Genomic DNA, 23,197 nt, shown 5'->3' on the forward strand with positions numbered 1-23,197 from the left:
AGATAAGCGCAAATCCGTTGAAAAAAATTTCAGGGTGGAAGGGGGGGTAGGGTACCGTGCGCCTGCCTCTCGGTGGTGGGCTCCGAGCTGCAAGTTCAGCTTAGTGCTAGCACAAGCACGACTATCATATGCCATTCTCACTTGCTCGGTAGTGTAAATATTTGCATTTTGCGACATAAACATTAGAACTCGTTTCCGGCAGATTACTGGATTGGACAACAGAGTTATACAATATAACGATCCAATCGTGTTAGTGGTTAATCGAGTATCACCATTGCCATGTTCTCGGTTCTCAGAAATCGCAGTGTAACTTGTTAGTTAGCCAAGTGATAGTGCGAACTGAGCAACGGTGTGTTCATAGTTTTACGATGGTGAAAGTGTTAGAAAAAAAGGATGAAGATCGAGCGAGGGCAATTGACCAGGATGCTGGAATCAAAAACTCATACGGGCATGACTTGAAAAAAGTGTACCCGTGCAGATAGGACTGAAAACGGTATCAAAATGTCTAACCAAACACATAAAAAAAGTGGACATTCCCGGCAAGTGCACTCTGTGTTCCGATAGGAGGAGCTAGTGCGGTCGTGAAAGAAGCGGGTCAGACCCTCAGTCTTTCTTGCATAGGCTCTGGGTTCACGTTTTCCTGCTGCGCAATGCACTGGATCAGGTAAGCTCCTGGAAAAGGCCTTGAATGGATCAGAAGGGGCTTTTCATCGTCCCTTCACAACACATATGCCAGCAGCTTGACAGGACAAGTTGCTATCAGGAAAGATAATGACAACAGCATGGTTCATCTGACACTATCCAATCTACAGCCCGAGGATTCTGTCGTCTATTACTGTGAAAAAGACCACACAAGTTGAAACACACGGCAGGGCCCTACAAAATCAAGGAAGGTGGGCGGAGGGGTGGAAGTAGTGAGGGACCCACAACAGGAAGTAAACATGAAGAATGCTAAATACTCACCACATTGTCACTCATTTATAACGACACTCGCTGTGCTGTTAGCACGGTGGACCTTCCCCTCAAAACGCTGACAATAATGAGAAATAAAGGGAACCAAGACTTTTGGGATTCAAAAAAATGTTTCCGCAGAAACGCCATGGATGGCACAAAGGATGACATGTTGTGGGAGCAAGATGGGGTCACTGTTCATGAATGCAGGAAGCACCAGAACTGAATCAAATTTACAATGATGGACCAAAGGTAGCTACGATGGATAATTTTCAGATTGGAGATGAGTCAGATGCTTCTTTTGAAGTCTTGGCCAAGGATGTGTAATGTAGCAGATAAACTGCACTATGCACAAACATTTTATATACAAATATTTATTGCAAAAAATGTTCAACAATATCAATAAAATGTTATGCCATTGTTGTGCATTTATTTGAGTTGGTTGAGGGATTCTGTTCAGACAATTGTAAGGACCAGAACAAGCATCTTCTTTCTTTCATCATCTTACCGCTGCTGCATAAGTACATGCACAAAGATTATTATTAATCATTGTTGTACAGATGTTTTTTTGAAAAACAAGACAAGTACAAACAATAAAAGTGCAAACCTAGTAAAATAGAAATACAGATAATTCCAAACATTTTGAGCATATGGATAGCATATGGTGGTGCGCATTGTACATTGGTAGAAGGGTTTTCCTGATTTCTAAGTTGAGATTGAAAGCTTAATGACAGAAAAGTAACAAAAAAAAAAGATGAGATGGTGGTACAGCTGTTTAGCTTGGGACTCACAGTTGTGAGGACCTGGGTTTAAGTCTTTGCCTCCTGTGTGGAGTTTGCATGTTCTCCCGTGCTTGTGTGGGTTTTCTCCAGGTACTCTGATTTTCTCCCCCACCCCTATATCGTGCATGGCTAATTATATATTATTGAGTAATGTCAAATAGACTTTCATTCTTTTCCCATTTCCATCACAAAACCAATTTCTGTCATTTTATTTTATAATGCACATCCACTCTTTTTTCGGTCATGTAATTATTATGAGACCTCAATCGTACTTTGTATTGGACTTGGGCATTCTCCTTGAAATAATAATAATAACTAAAAAACAATATGGGATTGTCAAAATTCAATTTCTTTCCGTAATATACGAAAGAAACGCTAACTCCATATTTTTCTCCTATTATGCTGAGAAGGGTTGCGTCAGGAAGGGCATCCGGCGTAAAAATTGTGCCAAACATATATATGCGTTCATCTGAGATGACACGCTGTGGCGACCCCGAAAGGGACAAGCCGAAAGAAACACACAATGCAGTGTGCTTCTATTGGTGAGTGGCTCAATCGAAAAAAGAAGTGAAAGCTTCAGTCCCACCTGCTTGACGGCAGACCTCCACTGGGGTTCAACAGAAAACTAAAGAAACTAACAGAAAAACAAAATCTTGAAACACCATGTTTCTGTTTCCTCGTATGTTCACGTTGTGCTGAGTTTCAGAGAATCCCACCGGTGCTTTAACCTTCCATTTCCCTCTATGCAAAACAGACTTCCCACCCATGAGCTATAAAACCCCCCGGTAAGTGCAGTACCCATGAGAACGCCTTCAGTGTTCTTGCCTCAAACCAATACTAAGATGGCAGACGCAATGCTAAGGTTCTTGACGGTCGCGCTTTGCGCTTTGACGGCCGCTGAAGGCTGGAGCATCGAACAGTCTGAAGCAGTGTCCAAAAGAGCTGGAGAATCGCACACCCTGACATGCAAAACAGATGGATTGTCTTTTTCTAGCTATGCGTGGAGCTGGATCAGAAAGGCGCCTGGTAAAGGCTTGGAATGGCTCGCTTACATCAGCACTGCGAGTACTCCGATATATTACTCATCTGTGGTCCAGGGTAGATTCACCATCTCCCGACAGGACTCCAGCAGCCAACTCTATCTCAACATGGGCAGTCTGAAGGCCGAGGACACGGCTGTGTATTACTGTGCCAGAAGCACACTGACAGACACTAACGGAACAGATGCACAAAAACCATTCCGGCAGCTCGTACCAACATGACAGGTGTTTTACTTACATCATAACTAAAACACAAAAACAACCTTTTATACGGAGCCCTTAAAGGGACATTGACATCGTAATGACAAATTTACTCATTTTACACTACACTATACAGTGATACTACTACACTATTATTATAATTGTCAATAACAGTGGTATAGAACTGTTTTGATGATTTGTTCAAATGTATTGTGTGTGAATAATGCAACAGATTTCATCTATCGACACTTTCCAAAGTTACTCATTACAATGATAAAAAGTTATGTTTTTTTTCTTCAATGTCCCTATAGGTGTGCCGTACTTTTACAAGAATAATGAAAATAACAATGAAGGATGATGCTCATCACTTTGATGTAATTTTAAATTAGGGCAATTTTCTACCATTACATTGAGGAAAAAACTCTAATAAAGCACATTTTGTATCAGTTATGTCAACCTTTTCACTAGTCCTCTTTTAACGACCATAATGAACTGGTTCACACACATGCTTTATCGTTTTCATGGACTTTTCCAAATGAAAGTAGCTGTTTTGAATCTATTTTCGACAAAACTGAGAAGAGTTGTTTTGAATACAGTTTTGTCGAAAATGCTCCGTTTGATTGACCACGCCAAAAAGAGATTTAAAATAGCTTCTATTATTGTGATTGTAAATAAAAGTGGTGTAGAACTGTTTTACATAATGATGATAGGCATTTGTTAAATTGTATTGTATGTGATTAATACAACAATTTTTACTCATTGAAACTTTTCCAAGTATTTACTGTCACTTGATTAAGATTTAAAACATGGAATAAAATGAAAAATATGTTTTGTCAATATCACACAGGGTAAGCTTGAGTTTTAGAGCATACAATAAGCATCAGTTTTTAAATATGCACAGTATCTGCCATCTTTCATAACACATACGGTGCCGCTATGCAAATTAATGGCCCCACCGGTGCGCTATAAAACTTGCAGTCCTGCCCTCGCAGAAGAGACGTTCCCGTCAGGACACCTTCGGCATACCAACCATGTTGTGTGTCGTTCTGCTGGTGCTGCTCGCCGCCGGGTCCAGTGAGTGTCACTGAGTCGCACCCGTGACCTTTGACTGCTCACATTCGACATGTAACATGCGTCCCTCCACAGGTGTCAAGGGTGAACAGTTGACCCAGCCGGCGTCTTTGACCCTTCGGTCTGGTGTGGAGTTGAACATCGATTGTAAGGTGTCTTATTTGTTGAGTGACTACTACACTGCGTGGGTCAGGAAACCGGCCGGGAAAGGACTGGAATGGATCGGGAGCAAACGACACACTGGGGACTATTACCGCACGGACTCACTGAAAAACAAGTTCAGTATCAATTTGCACCCCTCCAGCAAAATCGTCACCCTAAACGGCCAGAATATGCAGCCTGAAGACACTGCAGTGTACTACTGTGCCAGAGACACACAACAACACAAAACATCAGCAGACCTGAACAAAAACTAAGAAGCAAGGAAAAAACTTGACTTGTATTTCATTGAATCAACTACATTACATAAAGCATGCAACATGACAGCAACGTTCTACCACTTAAGAAGTATTTCGTTCCCAAGCAGTAACTGATGGTGTAGTGGTACACACGCCTGACTTTTGTATGGACACTGTGTGATCGATTCCCACTCAGTAATGGCAACCAGTCCAGGGTGTACCCCGCCTGCTGGCTGCTGACAGCTGGGATAGGCTCCAGCACTGCCGTGACCCTCGTGAGCATAGGTGGTGAAGAAAATGGATAGAAAAATTCTTTGAGTTCTACGTTTATTGAATGACATTTTTTTTTTTTTACAAAAAATCTCGGTTGCTTTCTAAATTTTACTACTCTTCATACATCCTACTCCCACTTCATTTGATTGTTGGTCTTTGTTATTATTTTTTTTATCTCTGGTTGCTGTTTCTGCCAGAATTTACGTGAATCAAACAACCATATTTTCAAGAGTTAAAATAATGCTGACAAAGAAAACCCTACCATTTGCTGTTAAAATAATATATATATATATATAGGCATAATATTTTTATTGATTTAATACCAAGTATAGATTCTGAAAATAAATGAATAGTAATTAAAGACAATATTTGATCAAACATCAATTTAATCATATGTTGAATGGCATGTTGTGGTTATTTTGGGATATTAAAATCTGTTGTCTTTGAAAAAAAAAAACGGTACATGCTGGAACTGGGACGTTTTTGACAGGGGATGTATCGTCGTGTATTACTGGGTGGGTGGCACAGTGTCACACACCATAACAAAAACCTGTCATCATTCGAGTGTCTACAAATTGCAAGCACAGGGAGAAACTTCATTTCATTAAAAGCTGCAAATATGTAATAAGATACATCTCTGAATATCATGAGGCAGTAATCATTAAAATCGTTTGTACAATAAATTAAATTCATGAAAATTGTAAAATGTAATTATACATTTACATTCTGGAAAATCTTGATGTTACTTGAAAAATGTTTGTATTGTTTCTTTTCTAAGGTATCATTTTTGCTATGTATACACCAGAAATAATCCTACAGACGCTATTTAAAGAGTCAGTCACATTTTTATGAACGTATCATATTTGATCAATTTAAATACAATTGAATATTGGAAAAAACGGATCCTCATTCATATTGATTCATGCATACATGAATAATGATGAAATTGATCAAATATTCATTCAATCAAGCAACAAAAAACATACTGTATGTACATGTAAATGTGTACGTCAATGCAGTGCTGCAAACACAGAGAAGTGTTTTCTCAAAAATGATCGGAAAAAATGTTCGTTTTAGATTTTGTACAATTACTTTAAACCCTTTATAGTGGAAATTCTACAAAAAAAAAAAAAATCCATGATGCTGGCTCACCTCCAAGTTGTACTCACCGCCCCTCGATAGTCCACGAACTTAGGAAGAAAAGTGAACTTGTTCCAGTGTTTGAAAAAAAAAAAAAAAGTTTTATTAGCTGTTCGGGTCATGCTTTTTTCGTCATTTTAACCTAAATGTGTTATATCTTGTGGTTGCACCTCTGGAAAACCAGCTGCTCTTGTGAAACAGGAACCCCCCCCCCCCCCAAAAAAAAAAAAAAAAAAAAAGTTTCCCAAATCCACTGCAAAATCATGAAATAAAACTTTTTGGGATGTTCAGAAACATTGGAAAGGTTGAGAAAATCCTATTTGGTATTCAGTATTCGGTTTTTGCACAATGTTGCAACATTGTTGAAGTAGGCTTTGTAAGTCTCTCTGTATGTCCATTAAAACAAATTACTTTATCGGAATGTCATCATTCATCAAGTTCATAAAAATGAAAGACAATGAATACATTATAATGATCATTTTGACAAAATACTTCGTTGCATTTTGTTGTTGTTTTTGGTTATTTATACATTTTGTCTTTCAAAAGTACTTTTGGCACATGCTGCAGCTGGCAGGTTTTTGACAGGCGGTGTGTCATTGTGCGTATATGGGGTGGCACGGTGTCACACGGCATAGCAAAAACCTGCCATCATTCGAATGCGATTCTCGCAAGCACCGGAGGAAATTCTTTACAACACAATAATTATTTCACAATGAGCTCTCGTTGTGAAACAACAGTATTCCATCAAATCCAAACAAATGGCATATACTGTACAAATACCATATCAAAAATATTGTGAAGGAATAACCACAAGATCAGCGGAACCTTCAAAGAAAAATGCGCAAATTCTTTTCACGACGCTGGATGACGTTCGACTTCTGCTAATTTGCAAATATTTGTTTTCTCATGTAAAGACAATTTGTTCTAAAACCTTAATTAACTGTACAGTATAGGCAAATGCTTTAAATAACGTGGAAAGCACGGGACACCATCTGACTGTGAAAAAGAAACAAGGACAAGAACATTTTCTTTTCATGAAATGAAAAACGTATCAGCCTGATTTGGAATTATTTTGAGGTAGCTTAGACAGAAAGCAGAAACCCAGAAAACCGTACCAAATTCCTTTTGTGTTGTTACATCCCTGGCCATTAAAGCTGATTCTGAAAAATAACAGCTATGTCTGATCTGGTGGAATTGCAGCCGTTAAGTATACGTACAGTTCTGGGGACTTGAGATTTTGTAAAAATCTTCTTCTTCGTCTTTTCCTTTTGGCTTGTCCCGTTAGGGATCGCCACATCTTTTACCATCCAAGCCTATATCGTGCATCTTCCTCTCACCAACTGCCCTCATCTCTTCCCTCACCACATCCTTCAACCTTCTCTTTGGTCTTCCTCTCACTCTTTTGCCTGGCAACTCCATCCTCAGCACCCTTCTACTAATATACACACTCTCTTGCCTCTGGACATGTCCAAACCATCAAAGTCTCTCACCTTGTCTCCAAATCATCCAAATTTGGCTGTCCGTCAAATGAGCTCATTTCTAACCCAATCCAACCTGCTCACTCCGAGCGAGAACCTCAACATCTTGATTTCAGCAAACTCCACTTCTGCTTCCTGTTGTCTTTTCAGTGCCACCATCTCTAATCCGTGCATCATCCACTGTTTTATAAACTTTGCCCTTCATCCTAGCAGAGACTCTTCTGTCACATAAAACACCTGACACTTTCCTCCAGCTGTTCCAACCTGATTGGACCCATTTCTTCACTTCCTTACCACACTCACCATTGCTCTGTATTGTTGACCCCAAGTATTTAAAGTCGTCCACCCTTGCTATCACTTCTCCCTGGAGCTTCACTCTTCCTCCTCCGCCCCTCACATTCACGCACATATATTCTGTTTTAATGTGGTGAATCTTCATTCCTCTCCTTTCCAGAGCATCTCTCAATCTTTCTAATTGTTTCTCCACCTGCTCCCTGCTTTCACTGCATATCACAATATCATCTGTAGACATCATAGTCCAAGGGGATTCCAGTCTAACCTCATCTGCCAACCTATCCATGACCATAGCAAACCGGAAGGGGATCAGAGTTGATCCCTAATCCAGTCCCACCTCCACCTTAAATTATTCTGTCACACCTACGGCACACCTCACCACTGTTCTGCTGCCGTCATACATGTCCTGCCCTATTCTAACATATTTCTCCGCCACACCAGTTTTACGCATGCAATACCGCAGTTCCTCCCTTGGTACTCTGTCATAGGCTTTCTCAAGGTCTACAAAATGTCATGATCCTGCCACTCCAGCACGAGCTGTGCGGGTGTCCGCGCAGGTGCGCTGATTGGAAAGTGCACACCTGCGCCTCATGCAGCCTGATTATGCTGTGGATTTATATGACCGCGATGACAACTGGCCGGCGCCAGTTCGTTGATCTTCATGTCCCGTTCGTGTGCTCCGGTATCCCTGATTGAACCTGCGTGTACCGACCTTCGTCCGTTCTCCGACCAACCTTGTAAGCCTGAGTCCTTCGTTACTTCTGCCTGCTTTGATTGTTCTCCTGTGTACCGACTCCTGCCTGCCCGCTCACCTGCTCTCTTCACCGACGTCCCAACTACCGCTGCTGCACCGGACTGCCTGCTCGATCCCCTACCTCTGCATATAATAAACGTGTCTCTTCTTAAACTACCTTGCATCTTCCGAGTCCTGCATTTGGGTCCTACTCTCGCTCCGATGGGACGTGACACAAAGACACAATGTAGTTCCTTCTGACCTTCTCTGTACTTTTCCACGAGCATCCTCAAGGCAAATAATGCATCTGTGGTACTCTTCCTGGGCATGAAACCATCCTGTTGCTTGCAGATACTTACTTCTGTCCTGAGTCAAGCCTCCATTACTCTTTCCCATAACTTTATTGTGTGGCCCATCAACTTTATTCCTCTATAGTTTCCATAGCTCTGAACATTGCCTTTGTTCTTAAAAAAGGGATCTAGTACACTTTTCCTCCATTCTTCAGAAATCTTCTCGGCTGCTAGTATTCTGTTGAAAAAGTATGTCAAAAACTCCACATCCACCTCTCCAAATTGCTTCCAGACCTCCACTGGTAAATCATCAGGACCAACTGCCTTTCCAATTTTCATCCTTTTTAGTGCATTTCTAACTTCCCCCTTACAAATCATTATCCCATCCTGGTGCTTCACACTTGCCTGTTCTACTCTTGGTTCTCTCTCATTTTCTTCATTCATCAACTTCTCAAAGTATTCTTTCCATCTACTTAGCACATGACTGGCACCAGTAAACACATTTCCATCTCTATCCTTAATCACACTTACCTGCTGCATATCCTTCCTATCTCTATCTGTCTGGCCAACCTGTATCGATCATTTTGACCTTCTTTCGTGTCCAACCTGGTGTACATGTCGTCATATGCCTCTTGTTTAGCCTTCGCCACCTCTACCTTTGTCCTATGTCGTATCTCAATGTATTCCTTTCTGCCTCTCCTCAGTCCTCTCCATGTCCCACTTCTTCTTCGTTTATCTCTTTCCTTGTATGACTTCCTGTATTTTGGGGTTCCACCACCAAGTCTCCTTCTCCCCTTCCCTACCAGAAGACACTCCAAGTACCCTCCTGCCTGTCTCTCTGATCACCTTGGCTATAGTAGTCCAGTCTTACGGGAGCTCTTCCTGTCCATTGAGAGCCTGTCTAACCTATTTCCAAAAGGCCACACAACATTCTTACTTTCTCAGATTCCACCACACGGTTCTCTGCTCTACCTTTGCCTTCTTAATCTTCCTACCCACCACCAGAGTCATCCTACACACAATCACCCTATGATGTCGGGCTACACTCTACCCGACCACGACCTTACAGTCAGTAACCTCCTCCAGATTACAAAGATTTTCCTTATCGCTTAACCTAAATTAGGAGCCATTGCAACTCAACAGCAGGTGTTTAATGCTGTTCACTTTCTCGTCACTGCCTGATATTGGCACATGTGTGCTTGCTTACCAGTATTCTGGCCACTTGACCCCTATGCTAACATAGTGATATTGGATCAATGCCCCTCCAAATGGCTTTTAAGACTTTGCCAATAATTTGTTCCAAGGTCCTATAACTCGTCAAAATGAATTTTATCCACATTGAAAGGAATATATCTCACGGTATTTTCTCCTTACCCTGCCATGGCATTGTGTTCCCTCACTATTTGCAGACCCTGTCACAAATAGCAATAATCCACAAGTAGGTGACATCCACTCATAAAGGTTTGTATTTGAATGCCACAATGGCTATGGTGTGACTGAATGAAACTCCTGTCTTCACTCCTACATTCTTCAAGATGACGCCAAAGCAATACTTTTGTTTGATTTGATATGGCTTGAGTGTCAACATAAAAAGTCAAAGTCTTCAGCAAACAAGGGACCATAGGTTTGATGACAGCTGCTGTGGAGAAATTTTACTAGGACAAGGAGCAGCAGGATTTGCTCATTTATCGAAGCAATCGCGTCATTTCAATAACATCTGAAGGATGGTTTTGGGCATTGTCAACTTTTGCTTTCAGGTTTGCATTTTCTTCTTTTAAATTTACCACGCACTTTCCCAGCTCGGCGATATTCCCTTATGTAAATCAGACTTGTTCATGTTTTGTTTTGCGATCATTCAGACGTGATTGGATGTGGTTGGGACCATCTCAAAGGGTTTGAATGTTGGGGTCAAAATGAGTGGACCTGGGAGGAAAAGTATGTGTTTTGTTCGAAGGCGAGTTCACAGCTGTCACAGCGCAAGTTGTAGAAAGAAAGACATTTTCTCTCACTGTTGGATTACACACAATTCCGAGGACAGGAAACCAACATCTCAAGGGAGGTGACTATTTGAAGAACTAGTTTTCCTGTCAAATTTCTTTTTTTTAAATTATTGAATGGTATTTGCATTGCCAACCGATTCCATTGTGTCGCTGTGTAGTTACTTCGACTACTGGGGTAAAGGAACCCAAGTCACAGTTACATCTGGTAAGTTCTTTTCTTTTGTCGTCTGAAATACTGTCTTTTAAAATTTTTTTTGATTTGCAAAACACGTGCATTTGGTCACTGCGATGTGTTAACTGACTGTGGAAAAGGAACAGTTACATCTGGTAAGTAGTAATTGTTTGGTGTCTGAAAAAGTGGCTCGTGAGAGGTTTTTGTACAACATTGCGCTTGCATTCAGTCAATGTGATGCTTTCGACTACTGGGGTAAAGGAACCCAAGTGACAGTTACATCTGGTAAGTTCTTTTCTTTTGCCGTCTGGAATACTGTCTTTTAAAATTTTTTTTTGGAATTGCAAAACACTTGCATTTGGTCATTGTGATGTGTTAACTGGGGAAATGAACGGTTACATCTGGTAAGTAATAATTGCTTTGTGCCGATGGCTCGTGTGAGGTTTTTGTACTAAATTGCGCTTGCATTGAGTCAATGTGACGGTTACGACTACTGGGGTAAAGGAACCCAAGTCACAGTCACATCTGGTAAGTATTAACTATGTTTCGTGTCAGAAGACGGTTGTTATTTTTGTTAAGGTTTTTAGATGAAATTTTTGCATTACGTTGCATTTTCATTCGGTCAATGTGATTTATGCCTTGGAGTACTGGGGTAAAGGAACCCAAGTCACGGTTACAGCTGGTAAGTCATAAATGTTTTGCGACTGGAAAATGATTTACACAGTAGGGTTGCTCTTTTGACGGAGAAAAGGAATGTGTGTCAGTAACACGCGGTAAGTACAATTTTGAAATTTTACGAGTCATTTTTGATGCTGTTTTATTGTCTTTTTGTGGATGACTGACAGATGAGTAAAATCAACTGTTGGTTTATCGAGCCCAGGAATTATTTATTATTATTTGAACAGATTTCTCATGCAATGGATATATGTTTCAGTCACATTTTATCTATTAATTTTCAAGCTGCTGTGCTGAAATTGAAGTTAGTAAAATGTGTTCGTTTTGCGTATAAATGTTACTCATTAAGTGTGACCGGCTTACTGCTACAAGATAAGGAAGTTGTGGGGAAATAAAATGCTGAGTTTAGTCTGAAATCAAAAATGGTGAAAAATGTCAATTATTAGATGTTTTCTAATGGTTGTTCAGTTGTATCCAAAATATTTTCTTGTTTTTTTAGTAGATATATTTGTCATACATTTTGTAAATGAGATTTTAAAAATGCCCAGTGATATTTATCGGTCAAAATATAATGTACTCTTTAATATTATGGTTTTTTATTTTCACTGATGTATAAAGTACATCACAAGCATTTCACTGAAGTCACACACTATGTCAGATTCAACGGCACAATTTCTTTCCTTTTGCCAGGTTCACCGATCGGACCGACGGTCTTTCCTCTGATGCAATGTGGTTCTGGAACCACCCTCAGTCTTGGCTGCCTTGCCACTGGCTTCACGCCACCTCCGCTGACCTTCACCTGGACCAAAGACGGGGTCGCTTTGACGAACTTTATTCAGTATCCTCCAGTACAGAAGGGCAACTTATATACTGGAGTCAGTGAGATTCAAGTGAATAAAGCGGACTGGGATAATCGGGCAAAGTTCCGATGCGTCGCCAAACATTCTAACCAAGATGTTGAAGCTGAGATCACCAAAAAAGAAGGTAATACTTTTTTTTTTTTTTTAATCCTCTAACAGAGATTCTTATACAGGGATTTTTAGATTTTGTTTTGAAAATATGTTTCATAAAATCATGTCTTGATATGTATGAGAGATGTATATGGATTTGTAAAAGTTTATACAAGCAATTAGGATTAATTGTACTGCAAGAAAATTAGTCCAGTAAGGCCAATTTTATGAGTTCTGTTCTTTTTAATCACGATTATTACATTGTCGAGAGAAAAAAAATCATCACAGTAAATTGAATTCTGTAATGATAATTTACATTTTCAAAACATCATTTATACATTACAAATCAAGCAACAAAAGCAAAAGGGTTTATTTTACCAATGTAGGACAAATCAGCTGATAAGTGCCATAAAATATTGAATGAGAATACATATATTTGTCTTGACCCACTGTTAAGGGGGAAAAAACAAAAAAAAACAAAACAGATTGCACATTGGATGTCACCTAACGGAAATTTTCAGCCACTGAAAAAAAACATTTCCAGGTCGTTTTTCAAATTGGTTCCAACGGTGTCGCTTCAAGCAAACAAAACAGTGAGGTGGAATGGCGGAGTTCTCCTCGTGCGGCTGCTGACTCTGTCGCCTCTGTCAGAAAAATTATAATTTCTAATGTGTTCTTGCTTTTTGCATCCGACTTCATTGGCTCCAGAGTGTGAATGACTAATTTGGGTAAAATCTGTGCTCGCTTGCCTCGGTGGATGCGCTTTACAATACATGCAAAAGCACACATGGTCTGCAGTGGATACATTTCAGCCAATATCTTAGTTTTGACTCGCATGCACATTGATGAGTTAATGGATAAGTTCTTTACTGAAGAATTAATAAAGTGTTTCTAAAACAGCCAAATTAGAATGACTGCCGACTATCATGTCTGCTTGAGCGTGTACCTTTTTATGTGGAGTCTTGTCTCAGCTCACTGTCATGCCTGCCTGTGCATACATGTTTAGTCTTGTCTCGCGCAAACATATATTTGTCAATATGTTTGTTTTTCAGAGGCCTACATGTCGCCAACTCTTAAAGTGTTGGCCTCTTCTGACGGCCAAGACGAGGCCTCGTTGGCCTGCTTTGCCAAAGATTTTTCCCCAAATGTTTATGATTTCAAATGGCTGAGAAATGGAGTGGAGATCTCCAACAAAATAGACGAGATCAAGACTCATTCTGAGGCCCGAAGTGGCGCGCAGGGAGTAACACTTTATAGCGCAGGAAGTTTGCTCACGCTAAAATCCGATCAGTGGTCACGCCGCACAACCATAGTGTGCGAGTTTAAAGGGAAAGGTGCGCAAGGGGCTTTTTATATGAACTCATCTGTGACCCACACATCTCCATCTGGATCGGATTCATCCTGTGAGTGCATTTCTGCTTTTTTTCCTTCTTTCAAATGCAGCTCCTTCGATGTAGAGGGCTTCAAATAATATAAAACTATTGATCAAATCAACAGGTGACGAAGTCCCCGAAGGAGATATAACCATAAAGATCACGGGCCCCAAGGTGGAAGATATGTTGATGCGCAAAAAAGGAACAGTGACATGTGAAGTGAAAGTCATCAAGCCGACCGTGGAGAGAATTTCGTGGGAAAACGAGGACGGGAAGGATATGGCCGGTACCTCAATATTAGTCCCGGCGGACAAAACGGCCACATTTCGCACTCAGCTCGACATCACATATGATGAGTGGACAAAGGGGACAATGCGCGACTGCGTTGTGGTGCGTAAAGGTACCGGCGGTACGGTCAGGAGATCCTACGAAAGAACTATTGGTAAGAAATTCATGGTCAAGCAAAGGTTTTTTTGTGCTCTTGATCACACGTCGTTTTGTCATCGTTGCAGGTGGACAACCGCAGCGTCCTTCGCTATTTATGATGTCTCCCGTGGAACATAGTAGAACAGAAACGGTTACCCTGACTTGCTTTGCAAAAGACTTCTTCCCTCGTGAGGTTCTGGTGTCTTGGCTTATCAATGACGAGCCCGCAGACTCCGCCCACGACCAGAGTACCTCCATACCTGTCGAAAACCAGGGTTTATATTCAGTCTACAGCCACTTAACGCTCAGCATTGAGGAGTGGAAAAAAACTGACGTGGTCTATAGCTGTATCCTTTACCACGAATCTCTGGTCACCGGTTCTGGTGTCATTGCCAGGTCCATTACATACACAACTGCCAGTCAAAAAGGCGTGGTTTGCCCATGAACGAACCTGAATTGTGCAAGACTCAGTAGACGTCTTCCGTGTCACTCTGTCTTCTCCTGTTTTGTTCTTGAATGTTTGCTGCTTGTTCATGAACATTGTGTCTTTCAATGCAGAATTTAAAAAAAAATCTAAATAAAAAAATAACATTGCAACTGTTGTATGTCGCAAGCCGTCCATGTTGTCTTTATTTTTTAGCATACATTTATTGTTGAATGTCACTTGGAGTATTTCTCATGGGACAGAGATAAAGAATAGATGGTAAATTTACAATATTTCTGTCACTTGTCTTTTTGCACGTCTTTGTCCTCTCCTGGGTCTTGCCACCCAAATGAAAGAGAGAATTAAGGTCCAACACTGTCTGGTGGTCTAGCTTGTGAAATATACTGGCTACAGTATATAATAATAATAATAATAATAATAAACAATAATTGAAAATCACACATGCCACACAAATATTGGAGTCTTTCAAAAGCAATTCAGGGTCTCCAAGTCTTTAGCATTAATTTAATTAACAAAATCAACATTTTACGACACAGGCATAGCCAGGCCTTAAAAAAAACAACAAATTTGGCAGCTGATTGTGTGAAAGTATAGAAAATATTTGCAAGGTAATGAAACGTATCGTCGTGTCAAGGCACAACTGAGCTATTGTTTAAAAGACGACATTTTGGATTTCAAGCTTTAACCGAAGTACTAATGTACATTTACTAGATGTCCTGGTGGAGACAGATTGGAATAGTGCTGTGGATGCAGAGCAAGATAACATGGAAAATACAGCACTCACCTTCATTATTCTCTTCCTCATCACACTGCTTTTCAGCATTGGAACAACTGTTTTCAAGGTAAAACAATACTGCAATACTGTAGTAACAAGAATAATAATACTGTAATTATTATTATTATGTATATGTGTGCGTATATATGTATGTGTATATACTCGTAAATGGAATCGGCCACCACGAATCATGCTACGCATCAAAAAATCTTTTCTAAATAGAAACATACCACCCCTAATATATATACAGTAAGCAACTGAGATAATACTTGGCACGAGTGTGCATCTTCGTACTGAGGATGTAAGGAGTCATGTTAAATTGCTCTGATTAATCACAAACATTCTGCTTTTTGAGTGGAATTTTCTTGAAATTTTTGGAATTGAAATAATAATAACACTTTTGACATTTTGTTAATGTTTCTCTCGGTCTCCTTTTTTTTCATTTCACTATTATTATCAGGCGGCACGGTGGGGCAGCTGTAGAGCGTTGGTCTCCCGGCCCCGTCTGTGTGGAGTTTGCATGTTCTCCCCGTGCCTGCGTGGATTTTCTCCAGGAACTCTGGTGTCGTCCCACATCCCTAAAACATGCAACATTAATTGGAGATTCTAAATTGCCCCTCGGTGTGATCGTGAGCGCGGCTGTAGTCTGTCTGGCTGGCAACCAGTTCAGGGTGTACCCCGCCTCCAGCCCAATGATAGGCTCCGGCACTCCCGCGACCCTTGTGAAGATAAGCGGCTCAGAAAATGGACGGATGGATATTATTGTTATTTATTTATTTTGATTGTTATGAAGACAGATATTCATGTTCTTCATTTTCTTTTCAGGTCAAATCATAAATCTGCTTTTGTCTGTAAAAATTGTCTCCTAAGCGAACACTGCATGTCACTTGTAAGTAATGAGTTTTTATACACCTGATTTTTTACATTTCATTAAAAAATAAATAAATACCAAAATGATGTCAATGGATGGACTTTTTCACATGCAAGTTGTTCTCTTAATGGCTCTTTGTCAAACGTTCACATCACACCAGCACCTGCATTCAACGGACTATCTTGAGATTTGAATAACATGTAAAGTATTTCAATGTTTGCCGCAAGTTGTGTCCGTGTCACACCTGCCGTCCGTCACACGCAGTTCCTCCTCGCCGCTTTTCACTTCTGCGTTCGGTGCTTTTTTCGGCACGCTTGTGTGTGTGTGTGTATTTACGCTTTCGCCCGCTGCTTTCGCTGATGCCTGTGCTCACTCAAGCCAGTCCTGTTTCCACCTGACTGTTCGACACCAGAGACTGTCAAAGTGAAACTCTGCCATCTGGCCTAAAACCAAAGACATTTACAGTTGAGTCAAATACTTGAAGGTATGTATGATTTATTTATGATGAGTGCGGGAAATGTACAACTTCCACATGGACTGAGAAGTGAATATTAAAAAAACAAAACCAAAAGACATATGTTGTATTTTCAGTTGTAGCAGAGAGTTCTGTGTCTCCGGACATGACATTGTATACCCTGTGGGAAGATACATCTGGAGCCTCAGCTGTCAAAATTTTGTGCATCATAAGTGGCTTCTATCCTGACACACTGAGTTTCGAGTGGCTACGGGACAACCAAAAGGTAGATGCCGTACAGACCTCCACCAGGAAACTTCAGAGTGTGGTGAAAGAAGCGAAAAGTTTCACCGTAATTAGTGAGATCGAGCCAAGCATGAGTGACTGGACGAAGGGCTCAGATTTTACCTGCAGGTCCATTCACAATAACGCGGAAATGAAGAAGTCCACGAGCATTTGTGAAAGTACGTATGTGTGTATGACTACAGTCTTTGACCAGTACAACGTGTGATCCTGAATGTTGTAAAAATGAACACGCCGTGTCATCCGACAGCACAGGGAGACGACCCTCCCTCCGTTCATATGGAGCTCCCCAGCTTCAACGCGGTCATGACGGCAAGAGCTGAAGTGAAGGCAACCTGTTTGGTGCGCACTGCGTATGATGCCGCTGTCACGTGGCTGGTGGAGGGCAAAGCGGCCTCTTCCAACCAAGTGAGCCAGTACACCAACTCGTCCCACATCATCAGTCACCTGACGGTATCTGCCGAACTGTGGCGACAAATGAAGAGTGTGAAATGTAGAGTGGCGCATCGCTGTTTCTCAGACATTGATGAGACCGTGCACGTGTCAGGTAAGAGGCGTTTGCAAAATCGATACGGTTTTGAGAGAAGCGGACCTGCTGGACTAAAGCCTCCCTCGTTATCCCCCCATAATCAAACAGGGTCAGCAGTCAACGCTCCAACAGTGGAGATCAGGCGATATTTTGCCGATTTGCAGAAAAAAGACACGGCTGTGCTTGAATGCCACGTCGCACAACTCGACGCCGTCGACCTCTACGTCACCCTTCAGGCCAACGGTGTGGATATTTTGGACAAGCTCTTTGTTGAACTGCCAAAAGGCCCAGGCCCGCATTCCATCAGCCCGCGTTTCAGTTTGCCGAAGTCATACATGAAGAGTGACACGCAGTTCAGCTGCACGGTGAACCAAGGCTTCTCCAGCACCTTCCAATCAAACCGCCTTGACAGCATTTTTGGTAAGAGGCTAATTCTTGAGAGTTGCTTTCATGCTGAAATGTTTATACCTTATCAATCTGTCATCCTTGATCAGTGGAGCCATCAGCGGAGCTCTTTCTGGGCCCCAGCGAAAGGTCAGGACCTCAGAGACTCCTTTGTTCCGGATGGGGCTTTAACCCTCAAATTACGTGGTTCATCGGGTCTCAGGAAAGATCTTCATCGACGACTAATGTCAGCATGAGTGCGGATGGACGTGTCTCTGTGGCTAGTCAACTAGATGTGGAGAAAGAAGAGTGGCAAACTGGCGACAATTTCACTTGTAAAGTGTCTGACAGGTGGCAGAATAAAGACGTGAGAAAAATTATCAACATCTGCTCAGGTAAATGATTGCGAGATTTTCTTACGCAGAAGAAAAACAGTATTGCATTTCAAAATATGAATCGCTATTCAATGTATTTTTGCAGTAACCCCGTCATCATCTCAAATAGTCGCAGTGTATATGCAAGGACCGCCACTCACAGAGTCGCAGCAGGGGGTTCGAGTGACCGTCACTTGCCTTTTGGTCGGCACTCATCTCGATGATTTAACCATTTCCTGGAAAGTAGATGGGAAGACATATTCCCAGAAACCACAAACAGAGAAGGCGACCAGTCACAGCAACGGGACGGAGTCCTTACGGAGCTTTCTCAGCGTGTTAGCGAGCGACTGGGATGCCTATAAACAAGTCTCTTGTCAGGGAAAACACAAATGTTCCGACCAGGGTGATGAGGGCCAAATAAGCAAAAGCAGAGGTATTGTAGTATTGTTTAGTGCATTTGTATTTTTCACAACATAATCTCATAGCCATCATAGTATCAACATTGACTCTATCTGTGTTTGTGTTCCCCCAGACTTGTACCCACCAACAGTGCGCATAATACCGCCTACCGTCTCTGAGCTGTCAACCTCGGATGACCTCACGCTAACTTGCCTGGTTACTGGATTTTTCCCAGATAATAAGATCGTGTACTGGGAGAAAGATGGCCAAAGGCTGCCGTCAGATTCCTATACCAACAGCCCTTCATGGAAATACAGCAGTAGCAGGACTTTTTCAATGAGCAGCAGACTGAACGTGTCCAAAACTGAGGACCGGGGTTCCAGCTATTCTTGTTCTGTCAAACATGAGTCATCCAGAACACCTTTTAGAAGCACGATTGACGACGTTTTTGGTGAGTTTAAATATAACCCTTTGTCAAATCTATTTGCTGTAGTGGTCGAGCTAGCAATGCAGCGTGAGTACTTAGGCGTGATGGCTCGCGCGAGCTGAGTCAAGATGTGGAACACACTAGGCACACCAGTAACTAGCATCTAGCCGCTTGGGAGCTAGAAACGATTCTGTGAAAAGGGTTAAACACAATGAAACAAGGAGTGAATTCTTCAAATGTTACCTTTCACAGTAGTCAACAGTAAATGCAAAGTTTAAAGAACTTGGTAAATTACCTGAAATACAAATAAAGATGAAATAGCTAAAAAAAAAAAAAATTAAAAATAGCAGGAGTGGTGTAACACCCACACCTTTGCTGACTTTTGGCTTTTCTCAACGTATAATAATTACACCTTATGAACTAGTTTATTTGTTTATGCTCTGTTTTATTATTTTATACAATACATTAAAAATATGTCACAAAAATAATGGTGTTTTTGGTTGGCTGGAATGGCATTTTAATTCATTTCAAAATGGAACATTTAAGTTCTGGGGTTGGTCACAGTGTGTCACGGTGCCACATTCTGACCATTTTTTACAAGATTGAATCAAAATGTTCTTCTTTATTCTCCCACTTCAATGAATGTCTCCATCCACCAGCCACAGTGACCCCGAGCCAGCCTTCAGCCATCTTGCTCCGGGGTTCAGGTGAACTTGTGTGCCTGGTGTTTGGCTTCAGCCCTGCGTCCATAAACATTTCCTGGTTTCTTGACGCCAACGAACTGTCGCACTTCAACACCAGTCAACCAAGCAGAGGGCCCGATGGAAGGTTCACCATCCAGAGCCACCTTCGCATGTCCCAAATGGACCTGCTACCTGGTGCGGTCCATACCTGCAGGGTGACGCATACAACCCTCACGCTTACCTTGAACCTATCAAATCCAGGTACTAATTTACTTTGTGGCTTTGACACATGTCGTGATTATCACTGTACAATAATGATGCATATTTTTTTCAATCATTTCAGTGATTTTGCCAGATTGCAATGTGTTGGATGACATTGCTCATGCAGTTGTTAGTCAAGATATTAATGTGGAAAGCTGGTACATGTCTGCCACGTTCCTTGTGCTTTTTCTCATCTCCATCATCTACGGCGTCTTGGCCACTTTGGTTAAGGTGAGATGCAGCAGGTGTTCTTTTTGTGACTAAATCGTACACATTTTAATATTTGATCTCATGATATACTGAGCTCTTTTGTATATTAACCAAGTACTGACTTTCTTCCCATCTGTCTGTCCTCCTTTAGACGAAATAATTGTGACAACAGAAGTGATGCTATTGACTTCTTCTAAGGTGGTGGATCATTTCCTGAATGCTGACCAATTAAATTTCCGTTTTAATATACTGAGGTTTGCCTCATTGATTTCTTTTCTAAAAATTGCATTTCACTTCAACATTCTGGGTGAATGCTGGGAGATGAGGTCACCAAGTCAAATGAATCAGGGACAACACTGAGAAGCTACATCATTATGACAACATGCATAATATCAATTTCAAGAGCTACAGCAAGTATTCTGCCACCACAAGTATTGCATTTGATGAATATAAATAGAATATTATGAAAAAGATGGTAGTTAATAAATCAAAGAATTCCATAGAAATTCACAGTTACTGAGATATTGGGATGACATCAGAGCAATACTTTGAGTAGAAAAACTGGAAAAAAAACATGGTGTATTTTTCTTTAGTGTAAATCTCCCAGTAATGATGACAAAATAATGTTAAAATATTGTTGTTGTTGTTTTTTTAAATGTCAATAATGGCAAACAGTAATTTAACAAAAGCCGAAGCCGCATTTGTTCCTATTAACCACTGGAGGGAGCCAAAGCTCGAATTGCAGCCTTTGAAAGCTTCATGAGACAGAAAGAACTCCACTAGCAAAGTACAAAATAATGTCCGAAATAAACCGGACCTGCTCAAGAGTATGGAAAGATTCACTCCACTGTAAAAAGATCGCTTTCATCCCTTCTTTCCATCAGGCACGTATGTAAGCACAAGTATGTGCACACTCCGACTTTGTATACACTGTCTGTGTTTTGTGTATATGGTGGGTTTGAGGAATTTCTATCAGGGGAGGGATGACACTCAGTACACCCAGGACCACTATTGGCTACCTCTGGAATTATTTGACTCTTTCTGTGTGTGATTGGCTGGGGACTTGAGTGTGCCAGCCCAAATCGGTGACGCTGTTGCTGGGATGTGGACGTCTCGCACGGATGCCAACCTAACTGCCAAGGGGCCTGCAGTTGGGAAAGGTGGCATCGGGCCCAGCGGAGTGCCTGTGACTGGGTCACTGTTCAAGACCACCACGACGTCCCACACTCAGAACAAGGGATTGAAAAAGAATCACCCCCAAACAACTCCTGTAGAGAAACCCTGAGAAGGTCTTGAACTGAAAAGATTGTTTGATTGTACTCTAAATATGGTGTCCATGGAAACCAGGTATATCCACAAAGAAAGACAGGACTCGCCCACAGTCCAGTTCTAAAACTAACGAGTGGAACATTGTAATTTTTCTAGGAATCTTGTCGAGGTGATCATACAAAAATGTAAATACTTGATGGTATGTACAGAAATATGATTTTGCATGTTTGATCACAATAATCACGAGCAACCAGGATCACGATTAATGTCCAAGTTAAATATTAGTAATTACGAAAAATAAAATAAATATTATTCAAGCAGGCGTCACGGTTCTGAAGTCCCGAGTTCAATCCCGGACCTGCCTGTGTGGAGTTTGCATGTTCTCCCCATGCCTGCGTGGCTTTTCTCTGGGCACTCTGGTTTCCTCCCACATCCCAAAAAACATGCGACATTAATTGGACACTCGAAATTGCCTCTAGGTGTGATTGTGAGTGCGGCTGTTTGTCTCTATGTGCCCTGTGATTGGCTGGCAACCAGTTCAGGGTGTACCCCGCCTCCTGCCCGGTGACAGCTGGGATAGGCTCCAGCACTTCCTGCAACCCTTGTGAGGATAAGCAGAAAAGAAAATGGATGGATGATTCAAGTAAACCTGTTACTTTTATAGTTTAGCAATTTTATTGGCCATTTTAGTGTACAACAAGTCATTTAATTTAAAAAGGAGGATGATCTCTGGGACGCACACACACACGCACATACGCATGCACATGTGCACTCACAGCTACACATACACACACTGAATTTTAGTGAGGTCATGGTTTGGTCGTGGGGTACATGCTGAATTGAATCAAGATCTTATCGATTTGGCAATTTGGCAAACCCATCTCAAATATACTCTGAACATAAAACGCTTTTATTCAGTGTTCAACAGCAAAACACGTTTCTTTCCCAAAAAGATGGTGGAAAGAAATTTTTCTTTTCTGCTTTGTGTCCATCCATCTCAGGTGAACTCCGACCCAAGGAAGTGCTTCTGGAAGCTTTTATGGACTGTATAACTTCGCTTTGATTAAAGAATGACATCTGTACATTTAGTGATAGACTGTGTTAACTGACAATACTTTTTCCAAGTGTACCTGACGCCACCTGTTTTTCGCGTTGAAGTAATTATGATCTGTTTTTTCTTTTTCTTTTTTAAAATGCAGCCGTCACCTGTGTGGATTAATTTATCGTCCGTGCTGCGTGTAGTTCCATATTGCAATTGTATATGCATTGAATGGGGGTTGAAAATCATGTTTATGACACAGTTATTCAACTTGATCATTTTTTAAGCCGTTTCCCCCACTTTTTTTTCCAGGCACAATTACATCCTCTTATAATTGTTTGGTTGATTATATTTTTTAGACATAAAGTTTTTGTACAGCTCGTTTTTTTTCTTTTTACATGTAAATGATATTTGTTGTTGCACCCAGTTGCTGTTTTGAACAGCAAATTATTCTTCCACGCTTTCCCAGTGTTTGTGAAACCCAAATAAAAAAGCATATAACACAATAAATCCATATCATGCTATTT

At 41.2% G+C, this 23,197-nt stretch overlaps 2 protein-coding genes across 2 annotated transcripts in view; one reads left to right on the forward strand and one right to left on the reverse strand.

Moving 5' to 3' along the window:
• Nucleotides 1–4,059, reverse strand: part of LOC133514494 (uncharacterized) — a 37,296-nt gene extending 33,237 nt beyond the window's left edge. Inside the window, exon 1 of the mRNA XM_061846241.1 lies at nt 3,990–4,059. The gene's annotated coding sequence lies outside the window, so the exon portion shown is untranslated. The remainder of the gene's footprint in view (nt 1–3,989) is intronic.
• Nucleotides 1,668–21,803, forward strand: ighd (immunoglobulin heavy constant delta). Its single transcript, XM_061846464.1, has 16 exons — nt 1,668–2,931; nt 4,164–4,178; nt 10,810–10,856; nt 12,189–12,482; nt 13,501–13,851; nt 13,946–14,263; nt 14,334–14,689; nt 16,890–17,256; nt 17,346–17,642; nt 17,733–18,044; nt 18,119–18,403; nt 18,489–18,815; nt 18,915–19,232; nt 19,868–20,152; nt 20,235–20,383; nt 20,514–21,803. The coding sequence occupies exons 1-16, from the start codon at nt 2,534–2,536 to the stop codon at nt 20,520–20,522; spliced, it is 4,128 nt and encodes a 1,375-aa protein (XP_061702448.1). The 5' UTR covers nt 1,668–2,533; the 3' UTR covers nt 20,523–21,803.
• Nucleotides 21,804–23,197: the final 1,394 nt, after the last annotated feature.

The sequence above is a fragment of the Syngnathoides biaculeatus genome, chromosome 16 (assembly GCF_019802595.1).
Source record: "Syngnathoides biaculeatus isolate LvHL_M chromosome 16, ASM1980259v1, whole genome shotgun sequence".
Lineage (NCBI taxonomy): Eukaryota > Metazoa > Chordata > Actinopteri > Syngnathiformes > Syngnathidae > Syngnathoides > Syngnathoides biaculeatus.

Excerpts from the sequence above, each read along its gene's own strand:
- ighd (XM_061846464.1), top strand. The coding sequence starts at position 2,534 with ATGAGAACGCCTTCAGTGTTCTTGCCTCAAACCAATACTAAGATGGCA. Across the intron at positions 14,264-14,333 it reads ATCCTACGAAAGAACTATTG|GTGGACAACCGCAGCGTCCT; the intron begins GTAAGAAATTCA and ends TCATCGTTGCAG. Across the intron at positions 19,233-19,867 it reads CACGATTGACGACGTTTTTG|CCACAGTGACCCCGAGCCAG; the intron begins GTGAGTTTAAAT and ends TCCATCCACCAG.